The sequence below is a fragment of the Thunnus thynnus genome, chromosome 2 (genome assembly GCF_963924715.1).
Source record: "Thunnus thynnus chromosome 2, fThuThy2.1, whole genome shotgun sequence".
Taxonomy (NCBI): Eukaryota; Metazoa; Chordata; class Actinopteri; order Scombriformes; family Scombridae; genus Thunnus; species Thunnus thynnus.
Window position 1 is genome coordinate 15,283,080 of NC_089518.1, and position 17,998 is coordinate 15,301,077.

At 39.4% G+C, this 17,998-nt stretch overlaps 3 protein-coding genes across 3 annotated transcripts; 2 read left to right on the forward strand and 1 right to left on the reverse strand.

The window, feature by feature from the left end:
• Positions 1-3,259: 3,259 nt before the first annotated feature.
• On the reverse strand, positions 3,260-6,463 carry lsm1 (LSM1, U6 small nuclear RNA associated). Its single transcript, XM_067605474.1, has 4 exons — positions 6,249-6,463; positions 6,051-6,119; positions 5,258-5,373; positions 3,260-3,938 (listed from the first exon to the last, which is right to left on the reverse strand). The coding sequence occupies exons 1-4, from the start codon at positions 6,292-6,294 to the stop codon at positions 3,768-3,770; spliced, it is 402 nt and encodes a 133-aa protein (XP_067461575.1). The 5' UTR covers positions 6,295-6,463; the 3' UTR covers positions 3,260-3,767.
• A 450-nt stretch (positions 6,464-6,913) lies between these two features.
• Positions 6,914-11,248, forward strand: bag4 (BCL2 associated athanogene 4). Its single transcript, XM_067605462.1, has 5 exons — positions 6,914-7,185; positions 7,780-7,899; positions 8,116-8,355; positions 8,501-8,770; positions 9,242-11,248. The coding sequence occupies exons 1-5, from the start codon at positions 7,093-7,095 to the stop codon at positions 9,710-9,712; spliced, it is 1,194 nt and encodes a 397-aa protein (XP_067461563.1). The 5' UTR covers positions 6,914-7,092; the 3' UTR covers positions 9,713-11,248.
• A 3,289-nt stretch (positions 11,249-14,537) lies between these two features.
• Positions 14,538-17,239, forward strand: LOC137193961 (alpha-1-antitrypsin-like protein CM55-MS). The gene is made up of 6 exons (XM_067605448.1): positions 14,538-14,672; positions 15,457-16,084; positions 16,218-16,288; positions 16,419-16,612; positions 16,737-16,884; positions 16,975-17,239. Exons 1-6 carry the CDS (start codon positions 14,664-14,666, stop codon positions 17,167-17,169), a joined length of 1,245 nt encoding a protein of 414 aa, XP_067461549.1. The 5' UTR covers positions 14,538-14,663; the 3' UTR covers positions 17,170-17,239.
• The last annotated feature ends 759 nt before the right edge of the window (positions 17,240-17,998 follow it).

The window sequence follows — 17,998 nt, forward strand, 5'->3', positions numbered from 1 at the left end:
TCCAGACCTCTCAGGTCGTCTGGGACAGGTCTGCTTTCTGTCCCCGGAGTCAAAACTAATGTTGGAGAAGCAGCGTTCAGTTTTCATGCTCCACATATCTGGAACAAAATCCCAGAAAACTGCAGGTCTGCTGAAAAAATCTCAGTTCTTATAAATCAAGGCTGGAGACTTTTCTGTTTGTTGCTGCCTTTTATTAAATCAGATTTGAGGGTTAATGTCTTACACTGCACTGTGACTTTTATTCTCCTGTTTTATGTCTTATTCTATTTTAGCTTTTTTTAATTTCAAATTTAATATTTTTTAATTGTATTTAAATGTCTTTTTATATTGCCTTGTGTTACTTTTATATTCTGTCTTAATGCCTTTTATGTTCTATGTAAAGCACATTGAATTGCCTTGTTGAAATGTGCTATATAAATGAAATTACCTTGCCTTACATAGGCTAACAGAACTAACATGAAGTTCTAATTAAGTCCACATATGAATACTGTTAAGGCAGCAGGTCTGTTTGATAGGCCTTTCCCCATACAGGTATTACTAAAAATGAGTAAAATAACAATAGCTGACCATTTAGATGTTTAGGTTCATGTCACTCTGTCATGGCTCACTGGGATACTTGAAATGAACAGAGCCGTTGTTAATGTTATTAGGAACAGCTGTGGTTTTCCTGCTATGACAAGTCACAATATGCATCCCAAATATCTACAGTTGCAGTCTTGAGCATTTAAGATTGCGTATTAGGCAGGTAGTGGGTATTAGGGAAGTGTGTCCACGTTTGAAATATACCACACACACTACACTTAACCCATAGTGGATGCACACTTGTAATACACTTGTATTACAAGTGTATTACAAGTGTGTACAAGAGCTACATCAGTCCAATTGTTGGCGGTAGAGTGGAAATTGGCTGGTTTTAGGACCGACAATAACCAACAAACAAGAAGTAGTTTAAGTTTATATATCGAATATTAATATCCAAACGCTAAATTATGACTGGACCTCTACAGATGGTTTTCACTAGATATTAACAACTAATCCGTCTTGATGGGACTGAAGAATAATATCGTATATCTGACACTGTCAAGATAAACATTAGATATCCATTATCAAATATTTTGTGAAACATGTTCCATTCTTAAAAAATGTTACCAGACAGAAACCATTCAAAATGATATTGTATTATGTCTCTTTTATGTAGACCCGTACCTCTCATAGTGGGGTCCAGGGACCCCCAGGGGTCCTTACGGGGGATTGGTTCCAGGGGGTCCCCAGCAAAAAGGGGAATCATTTATTTTCACAATAATTTCATCCATAAGTAACACAATGACAGAATGTATGACTATTTTGGTCATAGGTTTCATACACTATATGTAACAAAACATCTAAATGCAAAAATCTTATCAGATGGGGGTCTGTGGTCTAATTTGTGTCAGTTTGGGGGTCCTTGACATGAAAAAGTCCGAGAACCACTGATGTAGTCTATACATGCTTCTAGATAATTGCTTTGTGTTTCTCCTCTCAGCTCCTGTCACACTGTTTGGTCGGTCCAACTCTTACTTCAACAAATTATAGGAGCTCGATTGCGCCATGTACAGTAGGCTATTTGTATTTGTGTGAGTGACGGGAGGTCCTATTGATCCAGAGGGTCCCAGTCAGCTCTGATAAACCTCCACACTCTTGCAGTCTTAACAGATACTTGGACACTTCAGATTTCAGTGACCATAATTTTGTAAATGGATTATACAGACTACACTAGAGGGTGCAGATACACTTACATCCTGCAGTCATTGTTATGTTTAAGATACTTTGTGCTTTACAGTACTCAGTAGCATCCCCAGCTGGGTGTAATCCATGACGCAAACTCAATGGACCCGTCTGTCTGCAGATTTGTATTTCTACAACACAAGATCATTGTGATTGTCATTGTGTAAAAATTTGGGTCAGTCAGTTAACTGGTTCCTTGTTAGTTTGATAAACTGGAATCCAAACCCTGATATTTCTTCCAGGTAGTGCCTATGACATCGTATCTCTGAGCCGCTCTGAGCTCATATTTTTTATTATTTCCAGTCAGGCTGGGCAATATATTGATATTATATCGATATTGTGATATGAGACTAGATATTGTCTTAGATTTTGGATATCATAATATTGTGATATGGCTAAAGGCCGCATTACAGTAAAGTGATGTAATTTTCTGAACTTACCAGACAGTTCTAGCTGTTCCAATTATTTGTCTTTACCCACTTAGTCATTATATCCACATTACTGATGATTATTTATCAAAAATCTCATTGTGTAAACATTTTGTGAAAGCACCAATAGTCATCCCTACAATACTGTCACATCAATATCGAGGTATTTGGTCAAAAATTTCATATTTGATTTTGTCCACATCACCCAGCCTTTATTTCCAGGTGATATGAAAGCAGTAATGTATATGGTGTAATCCGTTTTACTCAAGGGAAACAGAAATGCATAAAAACATCCCCCAAAATAATCATAGACGCATTTTATGAGAATGGACCTTGAAGGGGTAGTTTACGCAATACTACTGAGACTATTCTTAGTATCTATTTTAAGCCCTAATGATGTTAATACTTCCTACAGTCGCTAATGCATGTGGACCCCCGCTCCAGTTTGGCCCTCTGGGTTCCCTCGAATCCGCCTCTCAGAAGTTTTATTTTGAAATTTGACCGGAATTCATGTTTTATAACTGCACTGCTTGACGTTGCTCTCTCAGAAAGTTTTTTTTATTGCCCTTTTGCATGCAGGCTACTGTAGAGTGTTCACAATTTTTAAAAAATAAAAAAAATACATACAATGAATCTCCTTGGAAGACTAATTCAAGTGGTGCCATAGTAAGTCGTTTATTGTGTGGTGCCACTCAGTCGACCCGCAGTCCGTGTACCAAAGTGAACTAAAGCGGCCACATGCTGCCTGCTAAGCGGCTGCTTCATATTAACTAACTGTGTCCGCCCAAACGATGAACAGGGTTGTTATTGACTGATGTGGGTAGATAGGATCGATACATTTCTCCGGACGCGCTCTTATCTTAATAAACAGGACGCGAGGCTGTATGATGATGGCGCGTCGCCTGCCTACATTGAATTGACCAAATGAATTATGTTATTTCCTCACAGGCCTGAATGTGATACACACGCCTCAAATTTAATGTCACATTACATCGCGACGTTAAGTGCATGTTGGGAATGTGGCGCCATCACCTGGGACCAGAGGAGCACTGGCTCATAGGCCCACATTTACCCAAAGATTTCAACCTTTAATGTATTACATACAACAGAATAAACAGAAAGACAGTCAGATAATGTGAGGACACAGATGTTTCCAAGCAGGTCTTCCTCTAATGAAAAACTAAACACTTTAATGGAGCATAGCCAGTAGTTTTTGTCAATAGCAGGCCTATATATCTCCAAATAAAAACACTCGCCATGTTTGTGACAAAATAGAAAGTGCTGCTGTAGAATATTTGCTAAATTGCCATTATAGTGATCTTAGACAAATACATGAAGTTTAGTTTTGCTGCCATGATCTGCAAAACTGAGAGCAGCTATCACTATGTTTTTTCTTCAGGTGATTCAAATGAAATTCAGTACACTACAGTATAGATGTCCAGCATGACGCTGCCTTGTACTCATTAAAAAAACAAAAAAACAAAAAAAAAAAGACACTCATGCTCTCTCAAATTCAACATAAAACTTGTCAGTCCAATACAAACTGAAAGAGAGGCTCATGAAATCAAGGCGGTGTTAGTATTCATCTAAGTTATCAGCTTTGGGGACGGAAAGGCCTCGGTCCTTCAAGACCTGCATCTTGACTTTCTCCGTCTCTTGTTTGGCTTGCTGCTTCAACCGTTGCTCCTCCAGAATCTCTTCGATGGAGACCTGCTGCAGGACTGTGTCGCAGGGTTTATCCACATCCTGCACAGACAGACACAAAGACATTACATTTCAAACAAACTTGAGTGTGTGTGGTACACCTCATGGACCAGTGTGAGTTGTTATGTGTTTTACTAAAAGTGGATTACTCAAATTACCTTGATGGACAATCTCCTGTGTCTTAGTTTATCGTTTATGACACTATAATGGCATTTCAAATGTCTCAAGTGTAAGACACACAGCTGAACTGCACTATACGAAAACCACAAACCAAGCCATACTCGAAGACTGAATCACCTCCAACATCTCTATTTGAAATTAATAATTAATTAATCGTGCATAATGAAGTGAAACTGAAATGGCAAATCAGTCTAATTATCAGGATACCACAAACCACTCTTACCACAAAGGATGTTATTTTCTGGAGCACTGAGCATGATAATGTCTTGATGCCTCATGTCTATGCTAAAGATTAAAATGTATTATTAATGTATTATCAAATGCTAGGATGCATTGTTGTCAAAAATGCAGATTTGTGACTGAATGCGTGATGTATATAGTGTGAGATATAGATTCCAGGGTTCATGACTTATGTTTATTACACTCTGTGTAGGCCTGCAAGGTCCTATATTGTAACTGTAATGTCAAGGTACCATAATAAGCAAAATGTCACTGCACTGATACGATTAAACCATGTGAGAAAAAACAAATCTTGCAAAGGTTTCGGTCTCTTTAACCTTGTGAATCAAAGCATGTGTAAGCAGGGGTTATGGAGATTTGGGTTCTTAGATATCTGTAACTGGTGCATAAATTAATTTCAAAGATTATAGCTCATGTGTAAGCGTTCCTCACTGCTTCTAGTCATAAACTTCAGCCAGCATGAGGTACCAACATGGTTTAATCTATATCCTTGCTTGCAAAAGAAGTGATGTCATAATAAGTAAACCCCACTGACAGTCAAACAAAGAGAGGAGCAGAGAAGATTGGGAGCTGGAGAGCTGTTGTGTTCTTCTACCACTTATTTTGTATCCTACTTGCCACCATAAAACAGTCAAATGTAGCAAATATTTTTGGTTTATACACATCATGCGTCCCTATTCCTAGGAATATTTTAAAAATGCAGAATAAGCACCAATCCCATTCTTTATGCAACCTTGACCACTTGGTTGTGTGAACCTCTTCTTCAGGATGTAATACTATAAATGTAATGCACTGATCAGTCAATGACAGGATTTTGACTGATGACAAATTCCTCTTATTAACTAATGCTGTTTAACCCAAATTTGTAAAAGTTCAGCAACTTATATTATTCCAAACACGCAACAGAAAAAAATAAATAAAACGAGGACATGCCCACTTACTATCTCTCCAAGCAGGACCACATTTTCTCCTCTCACAATGAATATTCCTCTGGGGATGTCACCAAATTTCTTCCCCACATGGATGCGCTCAACTGTCTGATGAAAAACTAGATTGGCTGGGGGACAAGAGAAACAGGTGAGAGAGGTGCTGCTTTACACTGAACACTTTGCACACTCAGAAAAGATAAATACAACAGACGGTGGGATTCTTAAAGTCCCCCTCCACTAAAAAATATGTTTTTCTTCTTGTTCCTACAGTTGCATATTATAGCTTCACTGTGCAGAATGATGTATATGCAGAGTTTGTTTTCACATTCATCTGCTGAAAGTGGAAAGTTTCTCTGAGCCCATTGAAAATCTAATTTTAAGGTTCGGGCTTACGAGTATGATTTGTGACATCACAAATAGTTTGGAAGCCAATTGTGGTCCAATATTCAACTTACACAAGTGTAATGTGCACAAACACTGAGGATGGACTTCACAGTGAAGTAGGAGACATCTTGTGTCCAGCAGTTTGAAATAAAATATATTTGCCTATTAATATATGAAATGTTTGATGAGGGAGAAGGAGTAGATGTAGGATTTTAAGTAGAAAATTGAACTTTTTTGTGGAAAAATCATATTAGACAAATTATTATTCAAAGTAGAGTCTTTTATATACATCTTAAACTGGTCTGGAGGGGATCTTTAAGCACACCTGAAATGAGCCTCTATTGAGTTAGCTGGGCATACTGTGGCTTATGCTTTTCACCTTATGTGAGTAATAAGTGGGAGATAATTAAATGATGTGTACCGAACTGATCAATGCTCCTGAGGTAACCGATCAGTGTCCTGCCATCTCGGAGCAGGACCAGGTGTTTCTCTGTAGGACGCACACGACACAAGCATGTTAAATAACATATTAAACGGTTACAAATGATCCAGTTTGTCTCAGACACAATGCCGCATCTTGAAGCGACTCGTTCACTAAACCCTCTTCCCTCCGACTTACTGTCGATGTCGTCAATGAGACTTGCCGTCCCTGGTACGTAGTTCATCTTGGGCTGCTGTTTATTTGCTTCGTGTATCTTGATATAACGTCAAGCCATGAATGTTTCAAAATATGTTTCTTTCAAGAAGAGGACAGGAAGCGTCTTTATACACGCCTGGGATAAACTTCCTGTACACGTTTAACCCTTAAGGCACTGCACTGCAACGTAGACAAATTTCTATAAACGTGATTAATTTTATAGTAATTTAAGTACAAATCTTTAAATACACGTAACACCAAAGTCTCCTAGTTTTTAAAGCTCGAAATATTGACTATTATTGAAAAAAACATTATATTTCTATGAAGTTTCTCCTATTGGCTAAAAGCTTCTACTGACGCACATGCGACACCAAAGAGCGTATATTTATAAGTGAAGATTACTCGTGTACATATGTGGAGTAAATCTACATTTGTGCCTGTGTGGCAAAAAAAAAAAGTCCAAATCAAATTCTACTTTTTAAAAATCCAAACACACACAATATTGAATAATCACGCATCTTTTCTATTTTTCGTCAGTATAATGACAGCAAAAGACGAACAGATCCTGGTGCGCCGTATTTGGTGTCCGAAAAAAGGATCAGAGTGAGCGCTCTTTAGTTTCACCCGAGCTGCTCATTAAAGCGACAGGACGGGATTGCGCGAGCTCGGTGTCATTCAATCATTTCCTGATTCCCGATCAACCGATCTCTACTTCTGTGGGGGGAAAACGGTGTTAACAGTTTGTGCCAGCTGACGACTCAGTTAAATAACGTTAGCTTTGTTAAAGATTTGTTTTTTTCTTGCAATGGCAAAACGCGCTTAGCTGATGCATCATCACCAAATGCAGTCAGATCTGAAACCTGGCTGGCCCTCCACTTGCAACTCGGGAAATAATAACGTGAACTGCAATAACAGTATGGTAAGTAGCTGAATATAGCTTAGATAAACGCCCAGGGTGTGCCTGTTGACTTTCATTTTGTTTGTTTTCATTCTGAGAAAAAAACGTCTTGAGTTTGTACAGAAAAAGCATTCAAACCCAGCTAGCTTGCCTTTAGCTGGACGGCTATCGGAACTAGCTGCATTATGTAATAGTTACCCGCTAACTGCTAACGTTAGTTCAGCTGTTGCCCGAGTTTGCACTCCGGTCACGTTTGTCTTGACGTGACAACGCCGCTAATAATAGTTCTTCAGTTGTGTCAAAACACACACAGAGACAGCAACATAATATTTCCCCCCCAAAATAATTCCTCATGGCCTGTTTTGGTTTAGCTAACAGTATACAATGTTTATTTGCCTCAGGGAAAAACTGGATCCGTAAGTAACAAAAAGAATCAGTGTCACAGTTTATTCAGTCATGTTCTAGGATAGGGAGTGATTTTTTCTTTTTTTTTTTGAGAACATGTGCTTTACAGTTTCCTTTTGTGTTCGCAAGTACTAAAGACAGCTGACACTTGTGATGATAGTAGCAGCAGTGGTACCTGAACCTGACTCCTCTGTGATGTTGTGTTCACAGGATGCTCCTCAGTATCCAGGCTACCCTTCACACTACTGGTATCCTCAGTCTCATTCCACAGGACACTATGCAACTACCTATCCCTCTGGATCGGATGTTCAGCCACAGTACAATCCACAGGTACAGCTCATGATGTAATATAGCCTGGCAATCTAAATCCGAGGATGTGGGAGTAAACCTACTCATTATCTTAAGTCTCTTAAGTGCCTTCACCTCTGCCTTACATTTACTAACAGTCAGCTACTGTGCTGAAAACGGTGGTCATAGCGATGTGACACATTTACATGCATTTTAAGTTGTCATGCATATCTTACACATATTTTGCTTCCCGTGTAGGTGATGCCTGGAGGTTATCCAAATGGCCATGGTGTCTACAGCCCAGCACAGAGTCAATATTCAACAAGTGGTTTCCACCCGTCCAACCCTTTCTACTGTGCCGACCCTCAGAGACCAGCTCCAGGTCCTTATCCCAACCAGGGCTGTCCAGCAGAGCAGAGCAGTGGGCCGTCTGGGCAGCCGCACTCCCAGCACCAACATCACCAACATCACCACTATCCTGGACCACACTGTCAAGGGGTAAGATCATTCAAACACAAATGTGGAAAAGAGTAGTTGCTACAACAAATCCCAGTATAATCCTAGGGATTATCTCATTACCTTCACTTCCAAAACAAACAGATTTTTTTTTTGTTACATTCATCTGTCCTTCCTCTGCTCTCAGGGTCCTGGATATCCTCCTGGACCATACCCTCACTACAGTGAAGGTGGTCATGCAATGCCTCCAAACCCCCCATACCCTACTGGCCAGTCTCTTCACCCTAGCCCCCAGGCCGAGGCTTGGGCACACTCTGGTGCATATACACCCTCACAGCAGCAGTGGCAGCCTGGCCAGCAGCCTCCACAAAACCACTATGGAAATCCTGTCCGTCCACCACATCCCCCAGCGTGGCCAGGGACTGGAACTGGTGCTCCACCACCTTACCAACCCAAGGTATGAATCTGCAGCTTTTTCAGTGGGGTTTTCATTTTTCAATAGACTTTTTTTGATATTGTCAATTAAGTGAGGTAGAAGAAAGGGGCTGATATAAGACAGATAAGTATTACAACCTCAGGAGGTGATGAACTTTAAAACTAGGTATATGACAGTCATAAATTAAGATAATTTAGGTGCAATTACTGTTCTTTTGATCTGAATTTTATCATCTAAAAATATCGGGGGACACATCTGGTCTGGGTGCATAGCATCTGATCTTGCTTGCAAGATGTTAAAAATAAAAAATGGTGTTGGCATTATTTTTGGGAATCTGAATTTTATATGCTTTAAGAGCAATAATAATAGTAAACAATGCAGAGGAGATTTAGGAGTGTAAATCAAATACAGTTTTCAGATGTGCTCTCTGGCTATTGTAATTGAGGATTGTCAAATTTCATAAACACAATCTTCTGTTTTGTGTCACTCCAGGACCAACAGCACCAACGTGCCCCACAAGTGGGACTCAAACCCAGGCCAACCCCGCCCCCGAATCCCTCCAACGGAAAACCCACAGAAATCAGTTCCCCTCCCCAAATGTACAACAAAACGGGGAGAGGTGAGCCCAATCCTTCACGAGGTGAGCCCCCGCCCCCTGCCCCTGCCTCAGCCCAGGCGCCAGCTCCCGGCCAGGCTGGACCTCAGCCCCTGAGCGATAACCCCAGCCTAGCTAAGGTCCACCATGTCATGGCCAGAGTGCTCCTGCTTCAGGAAGATGTTGATGAGTTTGTTGGCAAAAAAACAGACAAGAGTTACCGGTGTCTGGAGGAACTGCTGACCAAAGAGCTGCTGGAGCTGGACTCTGTGGAGACTCAGGGACAGGAGATTGTCCGGCAAGCCCGAAAGGAGGCTGTACAGAGGATCCAGGCCATTCTGGACCAGCTGGAGAAGAAAGCCTTCTGAACTGGACTCATTCATTGGTTTGCGGGTCTCTAAGTCTTGCTGTTTTCTTCTTCCAGATCTTCCATGGACACAATGAGGGTCTAGATTTGTTCTCGGAGCTGTGTTATGTTTCAGGTTTTTTTCCCCCTACCACCATGATATAAAAGGCCTGAAGCAAGTGACAAGGACCCGAGAACAAGATAGAGCAAGTATTGGTACATGGAATCAACCTTAAAAGGCTAATTACGCTGGTATATGTGATTTGGTGGTGTTAGATCTGCAAACTGATGGTTGTACATATCATAAACGGACTTTCAGCCTCAGTGAGTGACTGAGTCTTTACTGTCTTTCCCAGCATAATGCAGGGCAAAGTCGCTGGAAGGTGGATTTATTTAGTGCCACATTGCAACTGTTAGTGGTCTCCAACCTGTGATGCAGAATCAGATTAACGTCATGCTGTCCCTCAGGATTGTGGGTCAGTTTGAATCTGATCCTACATGTAACAACACGTGCACTTCCTTAGCTGTCCATTATTGTATTTCACAGTCCATTTGCATGATCATAATATTGTCCTCACCACTAATGAAGTTTATACACTTAGTTACCCATAGTCACTTACTTTATCGTGCCTCTGCAGCAATTGGTGCAATGCTTTCCTTTTCCATTGTGTTCCCAGCCCTGCATGCACTGTAGTTATATCAGACGAGCACTGTTGAACTGAAAACAGTCGTGACATCTCAGAGCTCATAATTGGGCCTGGAGCCGTAGCAGATTAGTGAAAAACCCCTAAAGATTGCTGTCCCCATTAATTCCATCTTTCGGATGAAATTGCTTCCTAAGTGCGGACCTGTGAATCAGACCTACATATGAATGCCATGTATTTCACTCTAGGAACTGCTGTTATTGCAGATATAGTACAAGGTTAAGAATTACTTGAAAAGTTGTTAAATTATGTTCTTTTTCTTCTGCCCTTTTTTTGAATACTTTGAATATGTATGATTAAGCAAGTGAATTGTATTTTCATAATTAAGTGTTCAATCATTGCTGTAAAGGAAAAGATATACTTTAACATTTTCAGTAATGTGTGTTTGAGGAGGATGTTGGTCACAGCACTCAAATCAAATATCAGTTGAATTTGGACCTTGTGTCTGTTTTCTATAGCACTAAAATCCCTGTTCTATCAAATCCTGATTGCACCACATTCACAATTTATTCACGCTTAAGTAGAGCAGGTCTTTCTTTTTTTTTTTTTTTCAATCATTGTTGATGTATTGATTTAGGAAAAAAAAGCGTGCCATATTTCCAGGGATGGTTTTATATAATTAGAAAAATAATAAAAATAAGATTACAAGCTTTGCATGAAAAAAAAACCCATCTGTCATATGTGTTCATTTTCCTGTGCTGTTAAGTTTCTGTTTAGATGGAGCACAACTGTACAGTTTCAGATGTAATGCATGTTTCCAACACAAGATGGGAATCTTCTGCCTGATACATACTGATATTATCACAACTGAGAAAACCCCCCCAGAAATAATTAAATGTGAGTATATTTTTTAACCTGTGATCAATTTTTTTTACTCACTGTTAAATTACATTTACATAAAAATACTGTGGGTAAGAGAGCCATAGATATTTATATAAAGTGAAATATTCAGTCGTACATGAGTAAGATAAATACAGAACTAAACTAAATTTTCTCTGTATTCAGTTGAAACTGACAGAAGTATATGGTATCTTTATGGTTCTTTATGTCACATTGAATATAACTGAAACTTTTGATTTACAACTTAACATATTTAATACAATAAAACAAATAAAAATGGCATGGCCAAACATATTGGTACCCTTAACCTTACCTTAATTTAATATTTTGTAGCACAGCCTTTGGAGGCAATAACTGCAGTCAAGCGCTTTCTGTAACTCTGAATAAGGTTTCTACACTTCTCCACTGGTGGTTCAGCCCACTCTTCTTGAGCAAACTGCTCCAGTTCTCTCAGGTTTGATGGTTGCCATCTCCCTACTGCAAGTTTCCACAGATGTTCAATGGGTTTCAGATCAGAATGGTCCAACGTTTTCTTCTCATCCATTCTTGGGCGCTTGATGTATGTTTGGGGTCATTATCCTGCTTGAAAGCCCATGTCCTGCAACTAAGACACAGCTTTCTGACACTGGGCTGTATGCCATGTATGTATTGCTCCAAAATAGTCTTCTAATCTCCTTGATAGTCTTCTGATTTCATTGTGCCTTGCACAGATTCAAGGCACACGCAGCAAAGCAAACCCAAAACATCACTGAGCCTCCTCCATGTTTCATGGTAGGCATGGTGTTCTTTTCTTTGAAGGCTTCATTTTTTTTCTTCTGTAAACATAGGGTTGGTGTGATTTACCAAAAAGTTCTAATTTTGTTTCATCTGTCCAAAGCACATTCTCCCAGAAGGACTGTGGCTCGCCAACAAGCATTTTGGCAAAGTCCAGTCTGGCTTTTATGTGTCTCCCTCTTAGAAGTGGGGTCTTCCTGGGTCTTCTACCATGGAGCCCATTTTCATACAGACAGCAACAGATGGTGTGACTTGAAACTATTGTACCTTAAGCGTGAATATCAGCTTGGATCTGTATTGAAGTTTTTGCAACCACATACAGAGATGTTGGCTACAGTTCCTTGGGCCTTAAACTTCTTAATAATATTGGCAACAGTGGTCACAGGAGCATCAAGCTCTTTGGAGATGGTCTTATATCATTAACATTGACCATACTTGACTGTTACCTTTTCTCTAATGTCTTCAGACCACTTTCTACTTTTCCTTCTGTTTCCCATGTTCAGTGTGATGCACAGAGTGGCACAAAACAGCAGAGTGAGTAATTTTCTCCTCTCTCCTTTTCTCCTGGCTGCATGAGCGATTATAAGATTGACAACAACTGTGATACTAATTAAAACACGATAGTCTGCTTAAAATATCACTACAGATCAATTATTTCTTACAACTTCGACAGGGTACCAATCATTTTGTCCAAGCTATTTTAGAATGTCTTTGTAGAATAAACATTAATTCAGTTATTTTCACAACATTTTTGTTTTGTTCCACTGCAAACCAAACACAGACATGCATTGATAGTAAAATATCTTTTAAATTTAACACTGTTCAAGGTGAATGGTGCATTATTTTAATAAAATGCAAGGGTACCAATAATTTCAGCCACGTCTGTATGCATATTTAATATTTTAAAAAATAGAAACTTATGCTATGAAGATCCAAGAACGAGAAATCCCTTGTTTCTCATGTTGAGTGAAAACTGCTGCATGGTTCCTCACTCCCTAGATCTGCCTGCTAGCAGTCATATCTTTAAATAGACAGCTATTTTGATGCAAAAGCATAACACACACAGGCCCCTTGAGCCTTGGGGACTAGATATGATTCAAGGGTTAAATGGCCTGACAACACTTAGGACGCCCTGTGGTGAATAAATCTGAGACGAAGAAGCCTGAGACTAAAATCACCTGTGTGATTCATTCTGCTCTGTTTGACTGTTGGACACAGACCACTTGCTTGGAAATAATCCTCTTTCAGCTTCCCTCAAAGAGCAAGGCCACATGTAAGACTAACACATTTAGGGGAAGAAGAAGTGGCTACAAACTGCAGCAAACTATTTTGTTTTTGGACTTTTTGTACACTATGTTTTTAATAGACTAGAAGTTGCCTCTTAAGGCAGGCAGGAAATCTGCTGTGTGGCCCCAGAGGACCGCTTGAACCCTGTATAGAAAAAGCAATGCCATATACATCCAAACTTCCTGCGTCCTGGAATGATACACCACCTTCTCAGAAAGTGGAAATTGACCTAAGTTCACCTGGTTTAGCAGTGTTTGAGTTGGAAAGACTCTTGTTTACTGGCAAAGCCATCATCAGCCATGCAGATGAAGTGTGGCCAAGGATTTACATTGGTGACCAGTAAGCGGCTCAACTTTTTTTCTGGTAAAAACCTGCAGACTGGAATGTTTTTTAAACTTAAACTGTGAATGTTACTTGCCAAGTAATGTCCTGTTGTGCAGTGGTGGAAGAATTACTCAGATCCTTTACTTAAGTAAAAGTAGTAGTAGCAAACCAATACAGCAATGTAAAAATACTCCATTACAATAAAAGTGCTGCATGAAAAATCCTACTTAATTAATAGTACATAAGTATTAGCAGCAAAATGTACATAAGTATTAAAGTAAAAGTACTCATTTCGTCCCTCTGACTGATATATTATTATATATGACATCATTATATTATTAATACCGAAGCGTCAGTGTGTTAGCAGCATGTTACTGTTGTAGCTGCTGGAGGTGGAGCTAGTTTGAACCACTTTATATAGAGTCAGCTAGTTTAGTCCAGTGGTTCCCAACCACCAAAGGGTCACCAGATAGATCTGAGGGGTAGTGAGATGATTAATGGGAAAGGAAAGAAACAAATGTGTTTTCAGTTTTTGGAATCTTTGATTTTTGGTGAAATATTAGATCATATTAACAGCATCTTATCCTTGGATCATGTTTTAATCGCCACAAACTAAAGGTGATTTCTCTGAAGTGCAATTTGTACATGATAAAAATTTGTTGTCCAACTTTTACATTAAAAACATATATCTGGTACAGCTTTTAGTGAAAGACACTCTGAACTTGAACCAGCTCTACTTACATATAAAATCATTGAAAGGGTTTCTATAGTGCATCATATGATGGGCTAGAGACAGTGATCATCACTCACAGCTTTTTGTAAATGCTGCTGAAGCAAACTATGGCTGCTTTGGCTTTTGCATCTCTCCTTTGCAATCTCAGCATGACACCACAGTTTGACAGTAATCATTACACAGAACAAATACAGTAGCTGAGCAAATAAGTGGGTGGGATAAAGAATAAACACAGCCAAAGTTCAGTTGCTCTGATCAGCCTTATAATCAGTACGTCTCCCTCTGTCCAGCCTGTGCTTTGGTGTCTGTGGATGAAGAAGGTAAGTCTCACATGAATTATTTCAGCAGTGTATTTTCATTTATATGTGCAACTGCTCTGCCAACAATCAGATTGTGTTTGATATCTTTAGTTGAAGATGTAACTATGCACACTGGAAAATACGGGTGTCAGGACTTCTAATATAAATTCTTTAAAGATCCCCTGCGGGCATGTTTTAAGACATAAAAATATTCTGATTGAGATAAACATTTGTGTATTATAGGTTTTTTTTCCATAAAGTTGCATATTTGACCATGATTGGCTTCCGAACTAATAACATCCATGTGAAGTAGCAATACGCAAAACACATATTTGGTTGGAGGGGGACTTTAAAATGACTAATTTCAGTCATCTTGTCCTCCTCTTGGAGGTACAATGATTGTATTGTTCTAATTTCAGGAATTCAATTTTAACACCCCTGAAAAATGGCAATATATCCTAAGTATTTCTTTATAACATTAAATATTAACAACTGAATATGCAACAATCAAAATTTAAAAATAAGGTTTAACAGTCAAAACTCAAATTGTGATTCAAATGTTGCTAAATCCTGATTGGTGCACAAAAGTAAAACAAAAATAACCAAAACTGTTGTAACTTTGGCAGAAAATAGTGTTTATGTAAGACTCCATTACTCACAGTAAAAAGCTGATTGAGAAATATGTTTTCAGGGCCTTTAAAACAATATATTTATTGTGACTTCTGGGAAAATTACTTGTGTATTTTCTGCAGCAAACATTATGTAAATCGATGAGCAATGCTGCACTTTTGAACCTTTTTCTTAGTTCACCATGATGCGTGCAACCCTGTGTATCTGGATCTTATCAGCAGTGGTCTGCGTGGGCAGAGGCCATCACCATGAAGGTCACGACCAAGACACCACACTCGACAGCAGTGCTGACAGTGTCTCACGGGTGACTTCAGCAAACAAAGAGTTTGCCTACCGTATGTACAAAAAGTTAGCAGCTCACGCTGAATCTCAAGGCAAGAATATCTTCTTCTCACCAGCTAGTTTGTCCATCGCCTTGGCTGCCTTGTCTGTTGGAGCACGGGGGGAGACCCACCGGCAGCTCTTCAGTGGTCTGGGTTTCAACAGCTCTCTACTGACGCAGACAGATGTGGATCAGTCCTTCCGTACGCTCCTACAAAGGGCAAACAAGACATCTCAAGATATCAGCGAAGGGACCGCTGTGTTTGTGGATAACCACTTCAAGCCACAGCCTGAGTTCCTGGACGTCTTGAAGCAGTCCTACTTTGCAGATGGGTTTGAAGTTGACTTCACCAAAAGCACAGACAGTGCCGACACTATCAATAAGTATGTGGAGGAGAAGACCAACGGGAAGATTGATAAGCTGGTGGAAAGCCTGGACCCAAGCACAGTCATGTATCTCGTCAGCTACATATTCTACAAAGGTACGTGAGATGAGACCTATTTTGTACACTCTCACTCTTTTTAAGGTCACTTCTGCATTTCAGATACTCTTGTTTCAGATTTTACACACCAGCCATCACTTGTGTTTTATCTCTGCTCATCACTGTTTAACAGGAAAGTGGGCGACTCCATTTGATCCCGAGCTCACCAAGGAGGACACGTTCACTGTTGATGAGAGCACCAAGGTTCAAATTGCACCATTTATTGAGAATATATTTAAATTACAATAATTAGACTAGAAATCAGCCACATTTGATAGGGTGCACAACTCTATTTTATTGTGCATCATTCATTTTCATGTTCAAATTCCTCCAGGTTCCTGTCCAGATGATGAATATGGAGCAGGAATTTGATACTTATTATGACCAGGCAATTAACACGTCGGTCCTCCACCTTCCCTTCAACAACTCCTACTCCATGCTGCTGTTGTTGCCTGATGATATGGCGACACTGGAGAATGTCATTTGTCCAAGCCACGTCACCAAATGGCTTAAGTGGATGAAGTCCAGGTTGGAAGGATCTAAAATCATGCTTTAATTTTTGGTTTGTAATATGGAAGGTTTGACTCAAAGCACCAGCTTTGTTCTCTACTTTCAGATCAATCACTGTATATTTGTCATTTCCTATTTTTAGGACTTATGATGTATATATTCCAAAGTTCTCCATCAAGACTTCTTACTCCCTGAAGGATATGTTGATTGAAATGGGAATGACAGACATGTTTGGTGATCGAGCAGATCTGAGCGGCATTTCAGAGGGGCAGAAACTGCTTGTCTCAGAGGTGCAAATTGAGTATTTGTTATTTAACACATATTTACTTCTGTCTATTCTATCTACCCTTCATCTCACTCTGCCTCCATTTTACCCCCAGGTTGTGCAAAAAGCCGCTCTGGATGTCGATGAGGCTGGAGCCACTGCCGCAGCTGCTACAGGCATAGAAATCACACTTATGTCCTTCCGCCACATCCCTGTCTTGAAGTTCAATCGACCATTTATGGTCCTGATCACTGAGCACAGCACAGAAAACATCGTCTTTATGGGCAAGATTATCAACCCAAACATCTGATGGCGTAAAAACTTTGTGTTCACTCAGGCACCAATGTTGCATCGCATATTAAATACTCATAAAAACCTTTGCTCTGTGGTCTCTTGCTGTATGATTGAGTGTATAGATAACAGTCTTATTGTTTATGAGTGTTTTGTATTAGCTTTTGAAGGTAAAATAATTCAATGTCAGATTATTAGTACAAGAGCAAATATCATGAACTTTTGGATTGGGCTGCATTTGCTAGGCCTTGAAACAGAGGTAATCCCATAAAGATTTCAGGAGCTATGCAATATAATTTACATTTTTCCTATAACTATTATTTCTCTTCTCCAGTATTCTCCAGTATTCATTTCATGAAATCCCTAGGATGGAAAATAAACATATCCCATATTGGAAAAAACATCCATATGTTGCTCTCACTAGATGACCTACTTGCACACAAACCCTTTTTTCTGATATGTTTTCTTATAAATATGAAACATCTGTTGCTGTTTTAAAATATGAAATCATGGGATGATAAAATGCTGAAATGAGGAAATGAAATTTGATTTCCGTTCATTACTTGGATAAAGAAAAAGAAAAAAAGAAACTGGACTATTCATATCATGTCAACAACCACTGAATCATCTTTCACCAAATCAGAAATAGGAATTGTGATTAGTTAGTTTTAAAATAAAGCAGGCTAAATTGTCTTAAATTGTGTAGATTATAGTCAAGCTACATATGTAAAACCTTTAAACTAGTTCATGTGTAAACAAGATGGACTTTATTGCCACTGTGCCGTGCACATGATGTACCAAGAGGGACTATGACTGGGAAATAATATGAAAGCTGCCTGAACCAATCA

What these genes read in the sequence shown, in the direction of transcription:
- lsm1 (XM_067605474.1), bottom strand. Translation starts at nt 6,294, where the DNA reads ATGAACTACGTACCAGGGACGGCAAGTCTCATTGACGACATCGACA. An exon ending in CAGGAGCATTGATCAGTTCG is followed by an intron (nt 5,374 to 6,050) that starts GTACACATCATT and finishes CTTGTCCCCCAG; the next exon opens with CCAATCTAGTTTTTCATCAG. An exon ending in TGGTCCTGCTTGGAGAGATA is followed by an intron (nt 3,939 to 5,257) that starts GTAAGTGGGCAT and finishes CTGTCTGTGCAG; the next exon opens with GATGTGGATAAACCCTGCGA.
- bag4 (XM_067605462.1), top strand. Translation starts at nt 7,093, where the DNA reads ATGCATCATCACCAAATGCAGTCAGATCTGAAACCTGGCTGGCCCTCC. An exon ending in CTGGACCACACTGTCAAGGG is followed by an intron (nt 8,356 to 8,500) that starts GTAAGATCATTC and finishes CTCTGCTCTCAG; the next exon opens with GGTCCTGGATATCCTCCTGG. An exon ending in CACCACCTTACCAACCCAAG is followed by an intron (nt 8,771 to 9,241) that starts GTATGAATCTGC and finishes GTGTCACTCCAG; the next exon opens with GACCAACAGCACCAACGTGC.
- LOC137193961 (XM_067605448.1), top strand. An exon ending in CAGCTACATATTCTACAAAG is followed by an intron (nt 16,085 to 16,217) that starts GTACGTGAGATG and finishes ACTGTTTAACAG; the next exon opens with GAAAGTGGGCGACTCCATTT. An exon ending in CTGTTGATGAGAGCACCAAG is followed by an intron (nt 16,289 to 16,418) that starts GTTCAAATTGCA and finishes AAATTCCTCCAG; the next exon opens with GTTCCTGTCCAGATGATGAA.